General features: G+C 41.3%; 2 protein-coding genes across 3 annotated transcripts in view; one reads left to right on the top strand and one right to left on the bottom strand.

The window, feature by feature from the left end:
• Positions 1 to 18462, bottom strand: part of ZNF638 (zinc finger protein 638) — a 163088-nt gene extending 144626 nt beyond the window's left edge. For both annotated transcript variants that reach the window (XM_053586928.1, XM_053586929.1), the window contains exon 1: positions 18340 to 18462. In XM_053586928.1, the coding sequence (XP_053442903.1) occupies positions 18340 to 18455 (116 nt within the window). In that variant the 5' untranslated portion in view covers positions 18456 to 18462. The remainder of the gene's footprint in view (positions 1 to 18339) is intronic.
• Positions 18463 to 18541: 79 nt separating this feature from the next.
• The window catches only part of PAIP2B (poly(A) binding protein interacting protein 2B), a 113323-nt gene continuing 108439 nt past the window's right edge, over positions 18542 to 23425 (top strand). The window contains exons 1-2 of the mRNA XM_053586931.1: positions 18542 to 18670; positions 18795 to 18905. Coding sequence (XP_053442906.1) covers positions 18896 to 18905 — 10 coding nt within the window. The 5' untranslated portion in view covers positions 18542 to 18670; positions 18795 to 18895. The remainder of the gene's footprint in view (positions 18671 to 18794; positions 18906 to 23425) is intronic.

The raw sequence follows: 23425 nt of genomic DNA, 5'->3' as shown, positions 1-23425 counted from the left end.
GGCTGTCTCACCTGAACTCTTCATAGCTAAACAGAATTACATGTCTCAGGGGTCTAGGTGAACTAGGAAATCCTATCCAAGATTATGGGTATTATTATTTTTTAAGGGTTTGCCCTGAAGTTTTCACAGGAAATTCTCATTGAAGATTCTGCAGGGAGTGAGAGAAAGGTGAAGGGAAAAAAATCTTGTCACCTGATACTAGGCTGTCTACTATGCGTTTACAATGCTGAAATAAGTAAGCAGGAATTTTCCATGTTCATATCCTAAAACTGACGCCATGAAAATATATTTAGTGCCTAAGTAAGAAAAAGTAGTAGCAACATAAAATTAATTACAGTAATGTGATCACCATATTTTCATAGGCATCTTGCCCAAGGATATAGCTTAGATTTTACTTTAACCCTATGACAAGGGTCACAAAGGGGCCAAACCGGTAGCATAAATATTAGTAATTTATTTTTTTTTGATACAGAATCTTACTTTGTCACCCTCAGTAGAGTGCTATGGCATCACAGCTCACAGCAACCTCAAACTCTTGGCTCAAGTGATTCTCTTGCCTCAGCCTCCCAAGTAGCTAGGACTACAACCACACGCCACAACACCCAGCTATTTTTTGGTTGTAGTTGTCAATTGTTGTTTGGCAGGCCCGGGCTGGGTTTGAACCCACCAGCTCGGTGTATGTGGCTGGCACCCTAGCCCCTAAGCTACAGGTGCCAAGCCATAAATATTAATAATTGAAGTGACCAAGATAAAAAAAATTCAAAATAGGGCAGCGCCTGTGGCTCAGTGAGCAGGGCGCCGGCCCCATATACCAAGGGTGGCGGGTTCAAACCCAGCCCCGGCCAAACTGCAACAAAAAAATAGCCGGGCGCTGTGGTGGGCGCCTGTAGTCTAGCTACTAGGGAGGCTGAGGCAGGAGAATTGCCTAAGCCCAGGAGTTGGAGGTTGCTGTGAGGTGTGTGACGCCACGGCACTCTACTGAGGGCAATAAAGTGAAACTCTGTCTCTACAAAAAAAAAAAAAAAAAAATTCAAAATAGACTCAAACACTACTTCTGCTGAATAATGATTTAGGTATGTAACACAAGCATTTCTAACAGTAGAGATTACAAATTTGAAACAAACAAACAAAAAAAATACAAATTAAGGCCAGGAATGGTGGCTCATGCCTGTAATCTTAGCACTCTAGGAGGCTGAAGCAGGTGGATTGCTTGAGCTGAGGAGTTCCAGACCAGCATGAGCAAGTGAGAGACCCCATCTCTACTGAACAGAAAAAGTAACCAGGTGTTGTGGCAGGTGCCTGTAGTCCCAGCTACAGGGGAGGCTGATGTAGGAGGATTGTTTGAGCCTAAGAACTTGAGGTTGCACAACACTCTACCCAGGGAAACAAAGTGCGACTCTGTCTCAAAAAACAAAAACAAAAAAAAACCAGAAACAGGCTTTTATAATTTTTTGTTGTTGTTTGTTTTAGAGACAGCGTCTCACTTTGTCACCCTCAGTAGAGTGTTATTGCATCACAGCTCACAGCAACCTCCAGCTCTTGGGCTTAGGCGATACTCTTGACTCAGCCTCCTGAGTAGCTGGAACTACAGGCATCCGCCACAACGCCTGGCTATTGTTTTGTTGCAGTTTGGCCAGGGCCGGGTTCGGTATATGGGGCCAGCACCCTATTCACTGAGCCACAGATGACACCCTGGCTTTCATAATCTTAAAATTGGATTAGAAATATCAATATGGCCTCACACCTAATTTAAAAAAAAGAGAAAATACAAATTAAAAACAGGAAGACATAACTGTTAAATTTTTCTTATAGCTTATAATATCTTTGATATAATACTAAGAACTTCACATCTTTTCCCTTATACCAAGGTGTTAATGTGAGCTACTGCTGCTAGAACTGCATGCAATGTATGATAAAGAATTCAGCCCTGAATTCTTAAACTATGAGCAATATATATATATATTGCAGTATATGCACCAGCCCCATATACTAAGGTGGCGGGTTCAAACCCAGCCCCAGCCAAACTGCAACAAAAAAATAGCCGGGTGTTGTGGCTGGCACCTGTAGTCCCAATATATATATACATGTATATATGTATATATATATTGTTGTTGTTGTTGTTGTAACTGGCTGGGGCTGGGTTTGATCTCACCACCCTCGGTATGTGGGGCCAGCTCCCTACTCACTGAGCCACAGCTGTCAGCTGGATAGAGTGCCATGGCATCACAGCTCACAAGAACCTCAACATCTTGGGCTTAAGTGAGTCTGTTGCCTCCATCTCCCAAGTAGCGAGGACTACAGGCACCCACCACAACGCCCGGCTATTGTTTTGTTGCAGTTGTCGTTGTTGTTTTAGCTGACCCAGGCCAGGTTCAAACCCATCAGCCTCGGTGTATGTGGCCAGCACCCTACCCACTAAGCTACTGGCACTGCCACAATATTTTTTTTTTTTTTTTTTGTAGAGACAGAGTTTCACTTTATCGCCCTCGGTAGAGTGCCGTGGCGTCACACAGCTCAGAGCAACCTCCAACTCCTGGGCCTAGGCGATTCTCCTGCTTCAGCCTCCCGAGTAGCTGGGACTACAGGCGCCCGCCACAATGCCCGGCTATTTTTTTTGTTGTTGCAGTTTGGCCTGGGCCGGGTTTGAACCCGCCACCCTCGGTATATGGGGCCAGCGCCCTGCTCACTGAGCCACAGGCACCGCCCCACAATATTTTTTTTTAATTGAGTTTCACAAGCAAAAACAACCCTTCTTAAATACAGACTTTGTTTTTCAAACAAAGATAAAGGTTTTACATACTGATTTTTTAAATTAGGATAATTACTACAAAGGTATTTGTAGAATTATGCTGCTACAATGTTATAATATTTAGTTTTTAGTACTTTTACTTGTAGCTATCCATCTACATTGTTATTATTTATTAACTGAGAAATGCTAGTTCATTTTTGCAAAGTATAAAACCAAAGAGCTTGCCTTGAAATTTAGTCTTAAATTACAACATTATGGGAATGAAGTTAAGAACATAATTTTTTTTTTTTTTTTTTTGGAGACAGAATCTCACTATGTCGCCCTCGGCAGAGTGCCATGACGTCACAGCTCATAGCAACCTCCAACTCCTGGGCTTAAGCGATTCTCTTGCCTCAGCCTCCTGAATAGCTGGGACTACAGGCCCCCACCACAACACCCGGCTAAGGAGCATAAATTTTATTTCCAAAAACCAGTTGCAGAATATCAAAATGATCCACATTATTCCTTACCAAAAAAGGTTTTGCCTAAAAAAATGCATTTACTAGAAATGAGAACTGAATCTCATAAATGTGACACTCCTATAAAGAAATATTTGCAGTTTTTGGATAGGCTATAATATAAACCCAAAATGCCAAATCTCTGAGCTATTCTTCAGACGTAATCTGAGGCAAATAGTTCCCTTTGTATGGTATGTATAGGTTAATTTCTTTTAACACTTCAAAAGTGTCTTCAGCCCTAACCTACACACAGGAGGCCAGCAAGTTGTGCATACTATTAACCATGCAAAGCCTGAACTACCTGAAGTTCAAATATCAATATCTAATTCATGATCCTAATTACTATGTTGGTTACATTTATAAACTTTCAGCCAAAAATTACGCCTACTAAAATGTGCACTGAAAAGATTAAGTTCCTATCTGTTCCCTTTCAAATTTCCAAGGTTAACCTTGGAAACTACTATTTACTTTTTGGGAAGCACTGTCTATAATCAAGCTAATAAATTTTTACTCATTTTCATTAAATTTTAACCTTTTCTAATACATATAAATGAATCCTTGGTCAATAAATCTGAAAGTTCTTCACCCCATTAAAACACTTGTACACCACAAATATTGCTGTGTGTTATTATCTACATGTGTTTTAATTAGCTTAAATTGAAAATATCATAAATAATTTAAATTTGTAATGCAACTTGTCTTTTAAGTTCTCAGCCATATCTTCAATATGCTATGAAATAGTATTTCAAATTACATTTATATTTATTTATATATGTTTGTTTCTGTTTGAGGAACATAATTTTCGCTCTTAAAAAAAGGCAATGCTGGGCGGCGCCTGTGGCTCAGTCGATAAGGTGCCAGCCCCATATACCGAGGGTGGCGGGTTCAAACCCGGCCCCGGCCGAACTGCAACCAAAAAATAGCCAGGCGTTGTGGCGGGTGCCTGTAGTCCCAGCTACTCGGGAGGCTGAGGCAAGAGAATCGCTTGGGCCCAGGAGTTGGAGGTTGCTGTGAGCTATGTGAGGCCATGGCACTCTACCGAGGGCCCTAAAGAGAGACTCTACAAAAAAAAAAAAAAAAGAAAGGCACTGCTGGCTCGGCACCTGAGCTACACCTGAGCTAGGTGCCGAGCCAGCCACGTACACCAGAGGCGCCAGCCACACACACCAGAGCTGGTGGGTTCTAATCCAGCCCAGCCCACCAAACAACAATGATAACTACAACCAAAAAATAGCTGGGTGTTGTGGCGGGCGCCTGGAGCCCCAGCTACTTGGGAGGATGAGGCAAGAGAATCGCTTAAGTCCAAGAGTTTGAGGTTGCTGTGAGCTATGACACCATGGCACCCCTCTACCCAGGGCGACAGCTTGAGACTCTGTCTCAAAAAAAAAAAAAAAAAAAAAAGGCACTGCTTTAGGAACTTAACCTTCCATATAAGGTCTTAATACCTGGGACTTTTTTTTGCAAATGAATAACTATATATCATAATGCTATCCCTTATTTAATTCCCATTCAAAAATAAACCCTAGTATATCTTTTCTCCATATTAGCTATGGTATATATTATATACAATTAATTTTAAAAAGGCATCTTAATTTGTTGGTTTTAAAATAGCATTGTTGTTTGCATACTGAAATATAGAAATATTCTTTACTTCCATAGGCAACACACAAAATGCCCTCTACTCTCCACTTCTTTTTAAGAGTGAAAGGACCTTTTTATTTCCCTCCAACTCCTGGGCTTAGGCAGTTCTCTTGCCTAAGGTGTTCACCAGTTGCAGTCTACTACAGCCCTGTACTAACATAGTCTCTGCATTCTCAGAGATTTTAAGTCTTTAAACACTGGAAATGCAGATTTATGTATGGAGTGGGCTGCCTTATTTTAAAGTATTGGCAGCCAATTCAAAAACAAATAAAACAAATGATTCATAACCCATCAATTTGGGACTTCTTTCCCAAACTGCCTCCCAACACCTATCATGAAATTTATGTCTACCAGTATCCACCTATATTCATAGTAAAACTAGCAAAGCACAGAGCAGTCTTCTTACACACAAATGCCTCCCCTCTTCAGCTATGGCTTAACAGTTGCAGAGCACTCAGTTGCTTGTAAAAAGTCTAACTTTTTTTGGTTTTGCTTTTGCTTTTCTAATGGCCTCAACTCCTTACTTTTTGTCATCTGAGCTGCTCTTGTTCTACAACAGAGCTCAAAACTGAGCTAATCAAAAGAGTTTAGCAGTTCTAAACTAAACCTATAGTTTAAGCTTAAAAAATGATAATAATAAACAAGAAAGCTACTGTAATGAAAAATTCTTGTTCTACTTTTACAGCTGGTTTGTATCATAACTCTTTTTTTTTTTTTTTTTTTGGCCGGGGCTAGGTTTGAACCCGCCACCTTCGGCATATGGGACCGGTGCCCTACCCCTTTGAGCCACAGGCGCCGCCCTGTATCATAACTCTTAAATACACGGCACATGTTCTGTCTACCTGAGGAGGAATTAGCAAAGCTATTCTCCCCCAAGAAAAGTAAAAAACTGGGAGGATGGGTGGAGGGAGGGTAATTGATGGGACCACACTGACGGTGCATCATACAAGGGTACATGTGAAATGTACTAGATGTAGAATATAAATGTCTTAACACAATAACTAAGAAAATACTGTGAAGGCTATGTTAACTAGTTAGATGAAAACATTTCCAATTGTATATAAAACCAGTACACTGTACCCCACGATTGCATTAACGTACACAGGTATGATTTAATAATAAAAAAAAAGAAAAGTAAAAATCTTACAGAACAAAAATACTTAAGCAACCATGATATGTAAACAAATAAGGCCTGGTACAGTGACTTACACCTGTATTCCTAGCACTCTGGGAGGCCGACACAGGAGGATCCCTTGAAATCAGAAGTTGGAGACGAGCCTGAGCAAGAGTGAAAAATTAGCCAGGTGTTGTGGCAGGTGCCTGTAGTCCCAGCTACTAGGGACCCTGAAGCCAGAGGATCACTTGAGCCCAAGAGCTGGAGGTTGCTGTGAGCTATATGACTCCACAGTACTCTACCCAGGGTGACAAAAATAAATAAATTGCTGTGCCTTCCTATTTCATTTTCTTTTACCCTTTTATTCTTTTATATTATTGTTTTATTTAAGTTTTGAGAATTGAAGTTTTAAACATTATCTTTTTAGCCGAGCGTTGTGGCGGGTGCCTGTAGTCCCAGCTACTCGGGAGGCTGAGGCAAGAGAATCGCTTAAGCCCAGGAGTTGGAGGTTGCTGTGAGCTGTGTGAGGCCACGGCACTCTACCAAGGGCCATAAAGTGAGACTCTGTCTCTACAAAAAAATAAATAAATAAAAATAAACATTATCTTTTAAAGATTCTTCAATGTACCTAAAAATGTTCATTGTAATAATAATAATCATTTATTGACACTTGGTACAAATTAGGCACTACAGTCAGTAACTTACAAGCATTATTTCACTTACTCCTCATAAAACCCTGTGAGGTAAGTACAGATTGGACTAATTTTACAGACGAGGAAATTGAATTTCGAGAGGCCCCTGTGTGTGCTCTTAGAACACTCTACTCCTGCCTCAAAACTAACGGCTAAACACCCAACAGTACTCTCCTGAAAAATATGGGTATATGCAATGAGATAAAGCACAGGGACATTTTGGTTAAATGATTACAAAATATCACGTAGAGAAACTCAAATTTTGGATCAAATGTTGTTAATATTTATACAATTTACAGTACTGGTTATCATAAGGCATTTGCAGATGGCAAAGGGGTAAATAACATTTCTTTTTTTTTTTTTTTTTTTTTTAATTTGGCCGGGGCTGGGTTTGAACCCGCCACCTCCAGCATATGGGACCGGCGCCCTACCTGCTGAGCCACAGGCGCCGCCCTAGGGTAAATAACATTTCTATAATCCTGGATGAACAGAACCAGTTAACACGGATCTAACAAAAGAGAAATTTTTAAAGACAACTAGTTTTGAAAAAATGGGATGTATATTTGTTCAGATACAGGTTAAGCTTCTGCAACAATGGCTCCAAAATAAGATGGCTTAAACAAGAACAAAGTTTATTTCTTTTCCAGTTTAACTGACTAGACATAAGCTAGCACTAGAGGCTTTGTTCTGTGAAGTGTAAGCCTCCAGGTTCCTTCTGCCTTGTTGCTCACGTTTCCCTTGCCTGCATGGTTGAAGTTAGCATACCACATAAGTCAACATGATGGTCCATGTAAAGGGAGAGCATTCCCAGTCCTTCCAAAGCTGCAGTCCCCAACCCCTAGGCACCTCAACCCCAGGGCCATGGACCAGTACTGGTTCTGGTCTGTGGCCTGTTAGGAACCAGGTAGCACAGCAAGAGGTGAGTGGTGGGTGAGCAAGTGAAGCTTCACCTGTATTTCAGCCTCTCCCCATCACTTGCGTCACCACCTGCTGTATTCTCAGCTACTTGGGAGGCTGAGGAGGCAGAAGGATAGTTTGAGCCTGCAGTGGGTTACGATGATACCATTGCATTCCAGCCTGGGCAACAGAGTGAGACCTTGCTTTAAATTAAAAAAAAAAAAATGACATACAAATGACCAAATGACCAACAAGTATATATAAAAAAAAATGCTCTCAACATTACTAGACATCAGAGAAATGCAAACCAAGACTATAATGAGATATCATCTCACCTCAGTTTAAATGACAGGCAATAACAAATACTGGCAAGGATCTGGAGAAAGGGGAACCTGGTATGCAAGGGTGGGAATGTAAATTAGTGCAACTATTACAGAGAACAGTGTGGAGATTCCTCAAAAAACTAAAACTAGAACTATCATACGATCCAGCAATCCCACTACTGGGTGTATATTCAAAGGAGAGGAATTCAGTATATCAAAAAGATACTTCCATGATTTATTGCAGCACTATTCACAACAGTTAAGATCTGGAATCAACCTAAGTGTCTATCGATGGATAAATGGATAAAAAAACAGTGGAATTGGCTGGGCGCCTGTGGTTCAAGAGGCTAAGGCGCCAGCCACATACACCTGAGCTGGCGGGTTTGCATCCAGCCCAGGCCTGCCAAACAACAATGACGGCTGTAACCAAAAAATAGCCAGGCATTCTGGCAGGTGCCTGTAATCCCAGCTACTTGGGAGGTGGAGGCAGAATTGCATGAGCCCAGTAGTTGGAGGTTGCTGTGAGCTGTGATGCCACAGCACTCTACCTAGGGTGACAGCTTGAAGCTCTGTCTCAAAAAAAAAAAAAAAAAAACACAGTGGAACATATATATAATATATTATAAAGACACACAAAAAAACAAATGAAATCCTGCCACTTACAGCAATGCGGATGGCAATGCAGAACATTATGTTAAGTGAAATAAGCCAAGCACAAAAGACACATTTTGCATGTTCTTTACTACTTATGTGGGAGCTGAATATTAAAAACAATTTATCTTGTGGAGACAGAGAATGTAGAAAGATGGTTAGTTACCAGAGGCTGGAAAGAGTAGCAGGGGGTGGGGGATAAAGCAGAGATGGTTAATGGGTGCAAAAATAGAGTTAGATAGTTATACAGAATGAACACTATTTGATAGTATAACAAAATGACTATAATTGACAGTGGGTGTGGTATATTTTTAAAGGAACTAAAAGAGTAGAATTGGAATGTTCATAGTGATAAATGCCTGCGGTAATGGATATCCCAATTACCCTGATTGGATTAATTCACATTGAACATGCATGCCTGTATCAAAACATCACATGTACCTTATAAAGATATATAACTATTATATACCCATAATAATTAAATTAAAAAAAAAATTTTTAATTAGTGGGCTTGGCGCCCATAGCTCAGTGGTTGGGGCGCCGGCCACCTGACGGGGGCCTGCTGGATAACAATGACAACAATAACAAAAAAATAGCCCGGCGCTGTGGCAGGTGCCTGTAGTCCCAGCTACTTGGAAGGCTGAGGCAAGAGAATCGCTCAAGTCCAAGAGTTTGTGGTTGCTTTGAGCTGTGATGCCACGGCACTGTACCGAGGGCAACATAGCGAGACTCTGTCTTAAAAAAAAAAATTTTTTTTTAATTAGTGATAAGAGTACCATTGCTTTACATGTCTGTCTTCGGTCTACTGCAATATCTGGAAAACTCTACCATACACTTGTGAGAAAAATGCAAATAGCACACCAGTATTATTATGAAAAGGGTCTCATGCAGCCCCAGTCCACACTTTGAGCACAATTCATCTAGTCACAGTTTACACCAAGCGTCCTCAAACTTTTTAAAACAGGGGGCCAATTCACTGTCCCTCAGACCGTTGGAGGGCCGGACTATAGTTTAAAAAAAAAAACTATGAACAAATTCCTATGCACACTGCACATATCTTATTTTGAAGTAAAAAAACAAAACGGAAACAAATACAATCACACCGCCTCATGTAGCCCGTGGGCCGCAGTTTGAGGACCCCTGGTTTACACATACAAAATGTTTAGATACCTCCTTTCTCAGAGTCTCTCGCCTACCCTTTTGCAGCCAGGTGACTTTAGTCCACAGCAAGAGACAGGCTCTGATTTCCAGGTTACCAGTAGAGAGGAAGAGTAAGGTATGAGCCAGAAGGTTAGGTGAAAGCCTATATATTAAACTGTGGAGCCCTTGGGCCCTGTGCAGAAGAGTTCACAAAGTAGCCCTGAGACTACTATCCTTTGAAAGTCCTGCTTGCAAGCCTGGCTTGTGGCTAATGCCTCAGAACTTTTATTTCAGTTCATTCTCTAACTGATAAGAGTAGCTCAGGGTGGCGCCTGTGGCTCAAGGAGTAGAGTGCAGGCCCCATATACCAGAGGTGATGGGTTCAAACCCGGCCCCAGCCACAAACAGCAAAAAAAAAAAAAAAAAGTGGCTCACTGTGCCTGAACATTATCTATGTGGTTTAGGCTGAATTTCTGCTTTCCTTCTAGGAGTCTGGAATTTTGGTACATGCTAGGCAGAGAAAGCCTGTGTGATCAGCCCCCAACAAAAACCTTGGGCATTGAGTCTCTAATGAGATAATACTTCACATGTGCGATCATAACTATTAAGCACAGCCTCTATAACTCCACTGAAAGAGGACTCTTGGCAGCTTGCACCTGGTTTCCTCCCAACTCCACTTCATGCATCTTTTCCCTTTGCCAATCTTGTTGTCTATCCTTTTCTTGTAATACAAAGTAGCTGTGAGTACAGCTATATGCTGAGTCCTGCAGATCCTTCCAGTGAATCACTCAAGCGGGATGCAAGCAATCAGAGAACAAGAGAAAGCTCTACAAAATTAAAAATATGATGACCCAAATGAAATAATGAATTCAAGGGCTAAAAGAGTTGAAAAGATGTCCAGAGAAGCTGAAAAACATGAAGAGAGATGAAAATATATGAGAGATGACAAAAAAAAATTAAGGGATTAATCTAGGCAGTCCAAAATTCAACTAAATAAAAGGAAAAGAGCATAAATGGAAAAGGGGAAATTACCAAAATAAATTTCACTATTTCACCACTCAAAGACAAGTGGGTGAATCCTCAGATTGAAAGGACCCCCCTAAGTGCAAAGCACAATGAATGAAAAACAGAATCACACCAAGGATACATAATCATAAAATTTCAGACCACCAAAAGAAGACACTAAAAAGCTTTCAGGGGCTGGGTGCCTGTAGCTCAAGCATCTAGGGCACCAGCCACATACACCAGATCTGGCGGGTTCAAATACAGCCCAGGCCTGCCAAACAACGACAATCCAACCAAAAAATAGCCAGGCATTGTGGCGGGTGCCTGTAGCCCAACTACTTGGGAGGCTGAGGCAAGAGAATCACTTAAGCCCAAGAGTTTGAGGTTGCTGTGAGCTGTGATGCCACAGTTCTCTTCCCAGGGCAACAACTCGAGACTCTGTCTCAAAAAATAAAAATAAATAAAAATAAAAAGCTTTCAGAAAATTCCCATATAGAAAGGAACAGGAAACTTAATGATATCAGATTCCTTAATAGCAATACTAATAGCAGAAACAGTAGAATTAAATCTTTAAAATTCTGTGGAAAAATCTGAACTATATACTCAGCCAAATCATAAGCACGTATAAAGACAGAATAAAGGTATTTTTAAGACGTGCGGGCGGCGCCTGTGGCTCAAGGAGTAGGGCGCCGGTCCCATATGCCGGAGGTGGCGGGTTCAAACCCAGCCCTGGCCAAAAAAAACACAGACACACACACAAAAAAAAAAACATGCAAGGACTCAGAAAATTTCTCTTAGAAAGCAACTGGACTAAGTGCTTCAACAACAAAAGTAAACCAAACCAGCTTTTAGATAACAGAGGATCAAAACCAGGGGAGAGGTTAGATAACAGAGGAGCAAAACCAGGAGAAAAGTGAGCAAAGTCCCAGGACAAAAGCTATCCACCAAACCTAGACAACTGTATTTTCTAGTCCCTCTATTAAGAATTCCATTTGGGGGGCCGTGCCTATGGCTCAAAGCAGTAGGGCGCTGGCCCCAGCCCCGGCCTAAAACTGCAAACAAAAAAAAAAAAAAAAAAGAAATCCATTTTAACAATCTTATTTTTATTTTCATATAGCTCTTTCTTATTCTCTGATGGTTTCTTTCCATAGTAAGTAGTTCTTGTTTTATAGGTGCAATTTTTTTTATTATCTTTTTAAAGATAGTAATACTTAGGTTTGTTGCTAACCTAGAACCAGACCAGATTAGAGTATGAAGAATGGGAGCTATAGGAAGGAAGTTTTAAGGAAAAAATGAAACTTATAAGTCCTTACTTTTTTTTTCTTTGAGACACAGTCTCACTCTGTCACCAGTGGTAGAGTACCATGGCATCAGCCAAGCTCATTGCAACCTCAAACTCCTGGGCTCTAGTGATCCTCCTGCCTGAGCCTCCCAAGTAGCTGGGACTACAGGTTTGTGCCACCACCCCAGGCTATTTTTGATATATATGTATACATACATACATACATACATATATATATATATATATATATTTTTTTTTTTTTTTTTTGTAGAGACAGAGTCTCACTTTATCGCCCTTGGTAGTGCCGTGGCGTCACACAGCTCACAGCAACCTCCAACTCCTGAGCTTAGGTGATTCTCTTACCTCAGCCTCCCGAGTAGCTGGGACTATAGGTGCCCGCCACAACACCCGGCTATTTTTTTGTTGCAGTTTGGCTGGGGCTGGGTTTGAATCCGCCACCGTGGTATATGGGGCCAGCGCCCACAGGCACCACCCTATATACATTTTTTTTTTGAGACAGAGTCTCACTATGTCACCCTTGGTAGAGTGCCGTGGTGTCACAGCTCACAGCAACCTCACACTCTTGGGCTTAAGCGAGTGTTGTGGCATCACAGGTCACAGCAACCTCCAACTCCTGGGCTTAAGCGATTCTCTTGCCTCAGCCTCCCATGTAGCTGGGACTATAGGCACCTGCCACAATGCCTGGCTATTTTTTGTCGTTGTTGCAGTTGTCATTGTTGTTTAGCAGTCCCAGGCTGGGTTCGAACCCACCAGCCTCGGTGCATATGGCTGGCGCCATAACCACTGTGCTACAGGAGTCAGAGCCTAATTTTTCTATTTTTATTTATTTTTAGAGACAGTCTCATTTTGTTGCCCTGGGTAGAGTGCCATTGCGTCACAACTCATCACAGCAACCTCCAACTCTTGAGCTTAGGCAATTTTCTTGCCTCAGCCTCCCCAGCAGCTGGGACTACAGGCGCCTGCCACAACGCCCAGCTATTTTTTTTGTTGCAATTTGGCTGGAGCAGGTTTTGAACCGCCACCACGGTATAGGGGGCCGGCGCCCTACTCATTGAGCCACAGGCGCCGCCCATAATTTTTCTATTTTTAGTAGAGACAGGGTCTAGCTCTTGCTTAGACTGGTCTCAACCTCCTGCCTCAAGCATTCCTCCCTCCTCAGCCTCCCAGAGTGCTAGGATTATAGGTATGAGCCCAGATCCTTCCATTTGTTGGACCATTTCAAGACACTGCACCATTTGGGCACCTGTAGTCCCAGCTAAAAAATTAACTATGGATGATAGAAATTAGGTAAATTAGTCTACATTTGGCTCAACGGCTTATCATGTCATAATAATATAATATAATATAAAAACAAAATACTGGGCTTGGCACCTGTAGCTCAAGCAGCTAAGGCACCAGCCACGTACACCAGAGCTTGCAGATTCAAATCCACCCTGGCCCGCCAAACAACAACAGCTGCAACCAAAAAATAGCCGGGCGTTGTGGTGGGCGCCTGTAGTCCCAGCTAATTGGGAGGTGAAGGCAAGAGAATCGCTTAAGCCCAGGAGTTGGAGGTTGCTGTGAGCTGTGATGCCACAACACTCTATCCAGGGCGACAGCTTGAGGCTCTGTTTCAAAAAAAAAAAAAATACTGATTTAACCAAATGTTGAGATAGACTCTAAATCAGGAGGACGGAAGAAGTGGATGTAGAATAAAGAGTCAAATCCTTGCTTTAAGTTATCAATTCTCGGTTATCAAAAAAAGTGCATAAATAATATCTAAATAATTTAGGTCAAGAGTGATCATAAAGTATACAGTATACCTTTTAGAGGTAAATACTAGACAAGAAAACAAAAAGAGTTCAAAGCAGGTGCCCGGAGGGAGAGAAACAAGGAGTAAGGAGGAATCTCAAGAGTCTCAAATTTTTGTGGTAGATGTTCAAGAACTGTTTTATATGTTCATCCAGGTACATGTATGACTTTGATTTTAAGGGGGTTTTTTTGCTGTTGTTTGTTTTTTTGAGACAGAGTCTCAAGCTGTCACCCTGCCATAGAGTGCTATGGCATCATAACTCACAGCAACCTCCAACTCTTGGGCTTAAGCGATTCTCTTGCCTCAGCCTCCCAAGTAACTGGAACTACAGGCGCCCACCACAACGCCCGGCTATTTTTTTTGTGGCAGTTTGGCCAGGGCTGGGTTTGAACCTGCCACTCTCAGTATATGGAGCCAGCGCCCTACTCACTGAGCCACAGGCGCGCCTGTAGACTGGAAAGTTTTACACCTTACCTCTTGCCTAAGCATTCCAAATGATTTCTACCTTATCCAGCAAGAACATTATACTCAACATTTCAATTATAAAGAAAACTCTTCCTTTAATTCTTTTCTTCAATGTTATGACCAATGTTCATCTCATTTTCTTATTCTCTCTTTCTGTGCTAATCACTTTTTAGAAAAAAATACTTTTATCGAGGATGCTCTCCATATATTCATAAGAAAAGATCTCTCTGGGCGGCAACTGTGGCTCAGTGAGTAGGGTGGCGGGTTTAAACCCAACCCTGGCCAAACTGCAACAAAAAATAGCTGGGCATTGTGGCGGGTGCCTGTAGTCCCAGCTACTCGGGAGGGTGAGGTCAGAGAATCGCCTAAGCCCAGGAGTTGGAGGTTGCTGTGAGCTGTGATGCCCAGGAGTTGGAGGTTGCTGTGAGCTGTGATGCCAGAGCACTCTACCGAGGGTGATAAAGTAAGACTCTATCTCTAAAAAAAAAAAAAAGAAAAGAAAAGATCTCTCAGATATTTCGTCAAATGGAAGCAGCAGTGGCAGAAACCTGAAAATACATATAAGAAGAAGAATATGTAAATCTGTTTTCACTTGTATATGTATAAAATATCTTGGAAAGTTAAGCAATAGATTGGTAATAATAATTAACCAGGGTAGGTGTATTAGAGGAATCAGAATTGAAAAGATGAGAACAGGCAGAGACCTATACCCTGTTTTTTACTTTTTGATCTTTAACCCTGTGAAATTATTGCCTGTCCAAATAATTTTTTAAAATACCTATAAGTCGGACAATTAATGACAATTAAGGTTATGGGGGGGGAAGCAGAAAGAGGGATGGAGGGAGGGGGATGGGGCCTTAGTGTGTGTCACACTTTATGAGGGCAAGACATGATTGCAAGAGGGACTTTACCTAACAATTGCAATCAGTGTAACTGGCTTATTGTACCCTCAATGAATCCCCAACAATAAAATAAATAAATAAATAAATAAATAAAATACCTATAAGTCATACCACTTTATCTTGGTACAAAATTCAAGTATAATTATTTTCAAAATTTGGGGAAATACTGACAATAAAGAAAACAATGCCCCAAAGCTCCCATCTGCCCACAGGCAGGAGAAATGACAGAGAATACTTTATTGATTTGATCCGTGAGACCTCAACTACCCAAGCAAATTTTGGTACAAAATTCGAGCCACCTCAAACTGCAAAATGTTGCATGTTTAAGTCAAAAATGGAAGGCTCAAAGGTTTTGGTTTTGATACCAAAACCACAGCCCAACTCCTAAATGATTGTTGCAAGGAAATGTTGAAGTTTCAGAGACAAGGAAAAAAAATTAGCTAAGGCATTTCACTGAGAGATGACAAATACATTCTCAAAGCCTTCCAATTTAATGCTATTAAAAAATCAAAACACTTAACATTTAGGGTCAGAATATTCAAAAAGTTACTAAAGCATCTTATCATTATGTCCATCTATTTCCATAATAGTTTCTGATAATCCTGACACTTCAATAGCAAAAAATTAAAATTTTAAAACAACCTCTAAGGCCTTCAACCCATTCATCCCCTAATTTGCATAACTGACACTATTACCACTATTTCAGATTTGGAACCTGGGTATATAGTTGTGGGTGAAAGCAAGACTACGCAAACTGGGAGAAAAATAATCCTTCAAAATTAATTGAAAGCATTATCTATGGTTTTTTATTTTACTGTATTTTGCAACATTTCTTTAATGAAAGATGGTGTAATACCATAAAAGAGAGCCCATAATGTATTATTTAGGAAACAAAAGTGTCAGTGTTGTATTCAAATGATTACCCCAACATGGAAAATATTTTGAATGAGAAACAGCATACAATTCTACAAATCATCATAAATACAATGTACTTTAAGGAAAAAAAATCTCCAACAAAGTCTTTAAGCCATTCTATTTTCATAGACCAGTGGTAGTAAGTTTTCTTTACCACCACAATGTCCCCAGAGGCAAAAGTAAGGAAATACATTTTATACCTTCCCTTCCTAAAATACTCTTAAAATTTAAATAAGACACTAAGAACCCTGATATCTAGGGACTGCAAAATGACACCCAAATCCTTTAGGTTTATGCAAAAGATTTACAGAAAGGATAAATTAGCGGTGCTTTTTTATTTTACAAGAGAATTTCAGAGTAGCACTAGCCATTTTTTTTTTTTTTTATGTAGAGACGGTGTCTCACTATCGCCCTGGGTAGAGTGCCGTGGTGTCACACAGCTCACAGCAACCTCCAACTCCTGGGTTTAGGCGATTCTCTTGCCTCAGCCTCCCAAATAGCTGGGACTACAGGCACCCGCCACCTCGCCAGGGCCAGGTTTGAACCTGCCACCCTCATATATGAGGCCAGCGCCCTACCGACTGAGCCACAGGTGCCACCCAGCACTAGCAATTTTAAGGGATGCATTTAGAGTACTTAAGCTTTACCTAAATACTGAATAAAATACAGCAGCATTTGTACTTTCCAACCCTCTAGTAATAATAATTACTTTATTCTACAATCCCCCAATATGTTCCTATTTTTTTAAAAATCCATAATCTTTTGACCTCAAAAGGCAGTAGATAATCACAGCACCTTTTTCTCAAACCAGCAATCCCTTTCCCTATCCTTATAAGCTAAGAAATAGGCACTCCTGAGGATGGGTAAATTCACAGCTTCTAGATAACGGTGCAGACTGTGTGGTGGGGCACACTTATAACCTTGACTCATTTTGTGCAAAAAACAAAGTATGTAAACAAAACACGTGTAACCCCCTAATATTCTGAAAAAAAGAAAGAAAGAAAGAAATAGGCGCTCCTTTTCTCCTCAAACTAACCCAAGGGCCTGGAAAAGAGCAAAGCAATGTCACCAGAATTTGGACCTGGAAACCAGCGCCAAGACAGATGACATAACACCAGAGTGTTCCCCTTCTGCAAATGTCTACCATTCTGTCACTTCTGGCACCCATCAACTCACACACACCTCACAAAGATTAGGAGAGTACTGGTGTTCGTTTGCATTAAAAGCAATTCTCTTAATTACTCTGCGCTATCCGGAGGACCGAAGAGAGACTCAGGCCGGAAGGGTGAAAAGAGCTGATGCTGCTATGAAGTGCCCCCAGACTGGGACGTGAGCAGTGTCCCTTGTGATTCTTGGAACGTTTAAACCGCTGCAATAAACAGTCGGGCCAGCAGGGCAGACTCTAGCGCACTGGGGGACAACCTGAGGCCGCGTACGAGCGGGGCTGACTTTCCTCCGCTAAGGAGGGGATGGCGGCTGTGTGGGGAAGCTGGGGCTGGGGGTAGCTGTGGGGGAGATGCTATTCTCACCATTCCAAGATCTGGAACTTTGGGTGAAAGCATGCCTAAGTAAAGTGGAAAAGTAAAAATAATCTTCAAAAATTGATGACTCAAAACACTGTGCATGACTACTTTTTTATTATTCTCTACTCTTGAGAAATTTAATGAAAAAAACCTAGTACTGTGAAATAAAAAAGCTCAAAAGTTATTATTTAGGGAGAAAAATAGTCAATGTTGCGTTGAGATGACTACCCTGACACCAAAAAACTATTTTTGGATGAGCCAGAGTATATTACGCAATTCTACAATGTAATTTCCTTTTACAAGAGCTATCTTCAAAAAGAGCTCGAGCTCAATGGAGCTAGTTAACCGACACAGAAGCTATGATGCGACCTCTCAACTCCCCTTTCCAAAATACCGTGCAGTGTGGTCTCCCAAGACCGAACCGATCCGGACTCCCAGGAAGCTTTGCCCCGACTGCGAGGAAGTGAGCATACAATAAGTACCCAAGAGGGAGCCGGCCCAGCTTTTGCGTTTCGCAGCTCTTTGCTAACCGCCTGGCACATCCACACATGCAACTCGTTAAGTGCTAAAGACAGGCAGTCCGGGGAGGGCCAGTCAGTCACCAGGGGGAATCTGGACCCGATCATCCGGATCCTCCCGACCCCGCCGGCCCGCCCCTTCCTGCCCACCCCTGCCAGCTGCCCCGAACACCAGCGAGGGTGGGGAGAACCGGGGCAAAGGGAGAGCTCACCGCTTCAGTGGGTCCGAAACACGAGGCGCCGCTGCTGTTGCCGAGACGGGGCCGGGAGCAGTGGCCCGGGCTACCGCCGGGGTGGTAGTCCCCCCAGGAACGCGGTGCCCGGGCATAGCCAAAGGCGCGCCAGGCACAACCGCACGCTGCTCCTTGGACCCCAGGGCGCAGGGCTTTGCGCGACAGGCCCGCCCACCCCCGAGGTCAGCCAGTGAGAGCGGAGCGCGGGAAGCGGAGGCGGGGCGTAACGCGGGCCACCCACCTGGCTCTGCAGTTGAGCGCTGCCGCAGGCTCCGCGGTTCTTAGCACCAGCTAGCCGGGAGCTCTGCAGGTAGTGCAAGCAAGTTCCTCAAATAAAAGATCTGTGTAGTCTAAGACCTTCGGGACACACTTCTGATTTTGCGAGGCCTTTCTGTCCTTTTTTAGACAACTATTTTTTCGTTCTCTGTTTACAGAACCCCGATTGACAGCCAGCCGCAGTGCTTGGAGACACAAGGGAATGAGAAACAATCCGTATCGTGGAGCATCTCCCAGTCATTCCGACGGATGAGCAGATATGGCAACAGGTCAGTAAGGCGCATTCCAATATTAACAGTCATGTGACATGAGCAGGTGAGTGTGGCTAGGGGTGACTAAAAAGGCTTGTTACCCTAGAATTCCGGTGGCCATGATTCACAGTGAACAATCCATTGTCATTTTCTTTTCCTATTTATTTATTTATTTTAGAGACAACTAGGTTAATATATGTGACATGGTTAAAAATTTCAATTGCATCAAAAATATGTTTAGTGAAAAGAAAGTTCCATCCTCCAGGGTCCCCACTTTTTCTTTCTTCTTACAAATGCTTTCAAAGACATTATTGTAGTTAAAGAAAATTATATATGTGCACACTATATACATGTTCCTCCTCAAATTACACACACACACAAATGTGTGTACTCTGTATGTTCTTTTGCCAATTTGTTGAATGCTGGATTGTAAGGTAGGGAATTTAAAAATTCTGATATACAGAGTGGCCCATAAAGTTCGTTTGCAATTTAAAATTGTGTGCAACGCACATGAACTTTATGGCTACTCTGTATGTTGCCAAATTACTCTCCATACTGTTTCAGTTTTTGCTCCCATGGCAATTTATCAGGGGGCCTGTTTCAACACATCTCTATACAGCATGTTATCTAACTTAATTTTTAAATTTTCTTTTCTGTGAGTTATCTTCTTATCTTTGCTCATTTTTCTATTCATTTGTTGGTCTTTTACAAAATTGTAGAATATTGTGTATACACATAGACAATAAATCTATAAATGTATGAAATAATGAAATTAGACCATTGTGAATAAGTTGTGTGTCTTTACCCACCATGTTTTTAGGCTTTGTTTACTGTATTTTTTGCAATTAGTTATTTTTTATTTTCATATAGTCACTTTTTTTTAAATTGCCAGGGATTTTTTTGTTTTTAATCTTTATCGGAAAGAAAATTAGGAAGGTTAAAGTTAATTAATTTTTCCCAGTCATTCCCCTGGATCAGCAGTTCTCAACCTGTGGGTCACGACCCACAGGAACTGTATTAAAGGGCCGCGGCATTAGGAAGGTTGAGAACCACTGCACTGGATGAACAGAAAGTCTGTCACTATCCTCAAGATTTAAAAAATTCTTCAATGATTGCCTCTAGTTTGTTTGGTATATTTATAGTTATGGTATATCATATACTATATACACATCATAATAATATACTATGTAATGCAAATAATCTATAGTAGTAACAAAATATGTTATGACAAAGAAACAAATCAGGGCAAAGGATATAAATAGTTCTCCAAAAAGATATGCAAATGCCAATAAGCATTGAAAGGTACTGAATGTTTTGCATTAAGGAAATGCAAAACAAGGCCATGATCAAAAAGACAAACACTAGGACCTCAACAAACACTAGGCCATAAACAAAATAACTAATGTTGGTAAGTGTTATAGACTGAATTGTATCCCCCTAAAATTCATATGTTGAAGCTTTAACCTCCAATGTGACTGTATTTAGAGATAGGGCCATTAGTGAGGTAGTTAGGGTTAAATGAGTTCAGAGGGTGGGGTCCTAATCCAATATGACAATGGTTCCTGCAAGATGAGGAAGAGACACCAGGGATATGCACACAAAGAAAAGGCAATGTGGGGCAGCGCCTGTAGCTCAGTGAGTAGGGTGCTGGCCCCATATACCATGGGTGGTGGGTTCGAACCTGGCCCCGGCCAAACTGTAACAAAAAATAGCCAGGCGTTGTGGTGGGCACCTGTAGTCCCAGCAACTTGGGAGACTGAGGCAAGAGAATCACCTAAGCCCAGGAGCTGGAGGTTGCTGTGAGCTGAGATGCTACGGTACTCTACTGAGGACAACAAAGTGAAACTCTGTTTCTAAAAAAAAAAATTTTTTAAAGGCAATGTGAGGACATAGGAAGAACAGACCCATCTGCAAGACAAAGTGAGAGGTCTTGAGAGAAACCAAACCTGCTGATACCTTGAATTTGGACTTCTAATCTTCAGAACTGTGAGAAAATAAATTTCTGATATTTAAACTACCCAATCAGTGGTATATTGTTTTGGCAGCCCAGCAAACTAATATAGCAAGTCTATGGAGAAATTGAACCCTCATATACTGCTGGTAGGAATGTACAGCCACTTTGGAAAACAGTTTGGTAATTATTCAGTTAACATAGAGTTACTATATGATCCAGCAACTGTCCTCTTTTGTATATATTCAAGAGAAGTGAAACATATGTCCATACAAAACTTTGTACGTGAGTATTCATATCTGTATTATGCACCATGAACAAAAAGTGGAGGCAACCCATATGCCCATTAACTGATGAATAGGTAGAGCAATGGGATGTATCCATAGATTGGAACATTTTTCAGCAATAAAAAAAGGCTGAAGTACTGTTACATGCTACAACATCAATGAAGCTTAAAAACATTATGCTAAAGGAAAAGAGCCAATCAGTTAGGACCATGTTTTATATAATTCCACTTATATGAAATGTCCACCAATAGGCAAATCTATAGAAATGGAAAGTAGATTAGTAGTTGCCTAGGGCTGAGGAGTGGGATGGAGGAACTGGGGTAGTGCTAAAGGTTAGTGGTATAGGTTTCTTTTCGGGGTAAAGTTCTAAAATTGATTGTTGTACAACTCTATGAATATCCTAAAATTCATTGAATTGTACACTTTCAATGGATGAATTGTATGGTGTGCAAATTATATTGCAATAAAGGTGTTAAAAAAAGTCAATACCCAGACATTACTGAACAAGAGTCAATAATGTCTAAATATATGACCATATAGTTCATATATAAAGAAACTCAGAGGAATTAATCTTAGGGAAATTATTAGCCTTACAGAAATGATAATTGAAAATTACAAAAAAGAATAATGATGGAGCTAAGAAAAATGGCTAAATTCGTAAGTTGATAAAATTATTTATTAGAACAACTTTTTAAGAGTACTGTAATTAAGCACAATATCTATTAAGTTATTCATTTTCATGTAATAATCTACATGTGGAGATATATTCCTTCAAAATAAGACAAATGAGAAAAAATTAAAAAAAAAATTTTTTTTTTTTTTTTTGAGACAGACCCTCAAGCTGTCGCCCTGGGTAGAGTGCCATGGCATCACAGCTCACAGCAACCTCCCAACTCCTGGGCTCAAGCAATTCTCTTGCCTCAGCCTCCCCAAGTAGTTGGGACTACAGGTGCCCGCCACAACGCCCGGCTATTTTTTGGTTGTAGTTGTTGTTGTTTGGCAGGCCCAGGCTGGATTCGAACCCACCAGCTCTGGTGTATGTGGCTGATACCTTATGCGTTTGAGCTACAGGTGCCAAACCAAAAAAAAAAAATCAATTTTTACTGTTTTTAGCAGCCCTAGTCATGATATAAAACAAAATAGAACTGGAAAAAACTTGAATATCCAATAATTGAGAGAGTGCATATTAAAGTGATCATGGGCTACATTACTAAATGGGAAAGTATATGTAAAATAATGAGAAAAGTGGAATAGAAATTTATTTGCAGTAATTCATGCTTATAATCCTAGCACTTTCAGAGGCCAAGATGGGAGGATTCCTTAAAGCCAGGCATTCAAGACCAGCCTGGGCAACATAGCAAAACCTTATCTCTACAAAAAAATTTTAAGAATTATCTAGGCATGGTGACACATGCCTGTAGTGCAAGCTACCCAGGTGGCTGAGGCAGGAGGAGTATTGCTTGAGCCCAGGAATGCAAAACTGCAGTGAACTGTGATCTTGCCATTGTACTCTTGCCTGGGAGACAGAACAAGACTCTATTTCTAGGACTGCGCCTGTGACTCAGTGGGTAGGGTGCCAGCCCCATATACCAAGGGTGGCAGGTTCAAACCAGGCTCCCACCAAACTGCAACAAAAAAATAGCCGGGTGTTGTGGCGGATCCCTGTAGTCCCAGCTACTCGGGAGGCTGAGGCAAGAGAATCGCCTAAGCCCAGGAGTTGGAGGTTGCTGTGAGCTGTGTGAGGCCACAGCACTCTACCGAGGGCCATAAAGTGAGATTCTGTCTCTACAAAAAAAAAAAAAAAAAGATTCTGTTTCTACCAAAAAAAGAAAAAAGAAATTATTTTGTAAACATTGATAAGTATACATAAATAAGTGTACATTGTTGAGTATATGAGGAGGAAATTTAGTAAATAGTGCCCTTATTCTTCTTGGTGGGGGACTGTCTGTGTTTGGGGAAATCCCCTGATAGGCTGTTTCAGGTGTAAAATGAGACAAATATGAGTAGGAGCAGAAGCCCTGGCTGAACAAGGAAAACCTGTAGTGTCTAAAACCATGAGAGGAACCTATTTTTGCTCCTGAAAGAAAGGAAGATAGAGTGGTAAGAAGAGATGGGTCAGGCACAGAAGGGATGGGAGAGACAAATTAGGAGGAAAGAGTCTGGGTGGTGCACAGAGTGAAGGGCTAAGGGTGACTCTATGGTGACGGTGGGAAAATGGACTTTTTTTTGTTTGTTTTTTTATTAATTTTTTGTTTGTTTGTTTGTTTGTTTTTGTTTTTTTTTGTAGAGACAGAGTCTCA

Source organism: Nycticebus coucang, chromosome 4 (genome assembly GCF_027406575.1).
Source record: "Nycticebus coucang isolate mNycCou1 chromosome 4, mNycCou1.pri, whole genome shotgun sequence".
In the NCBI taxonomy this organism is placed as follows: domain Eukaryota; kingdom Metazoa; phylum Chordata; class Mammalia; order Primates; family Lorisidae; genus Nycticebus; species Nycticebus coucang.
This window is presented reverse-complemented; position numbering and strand designations above follow the sequence as displayed.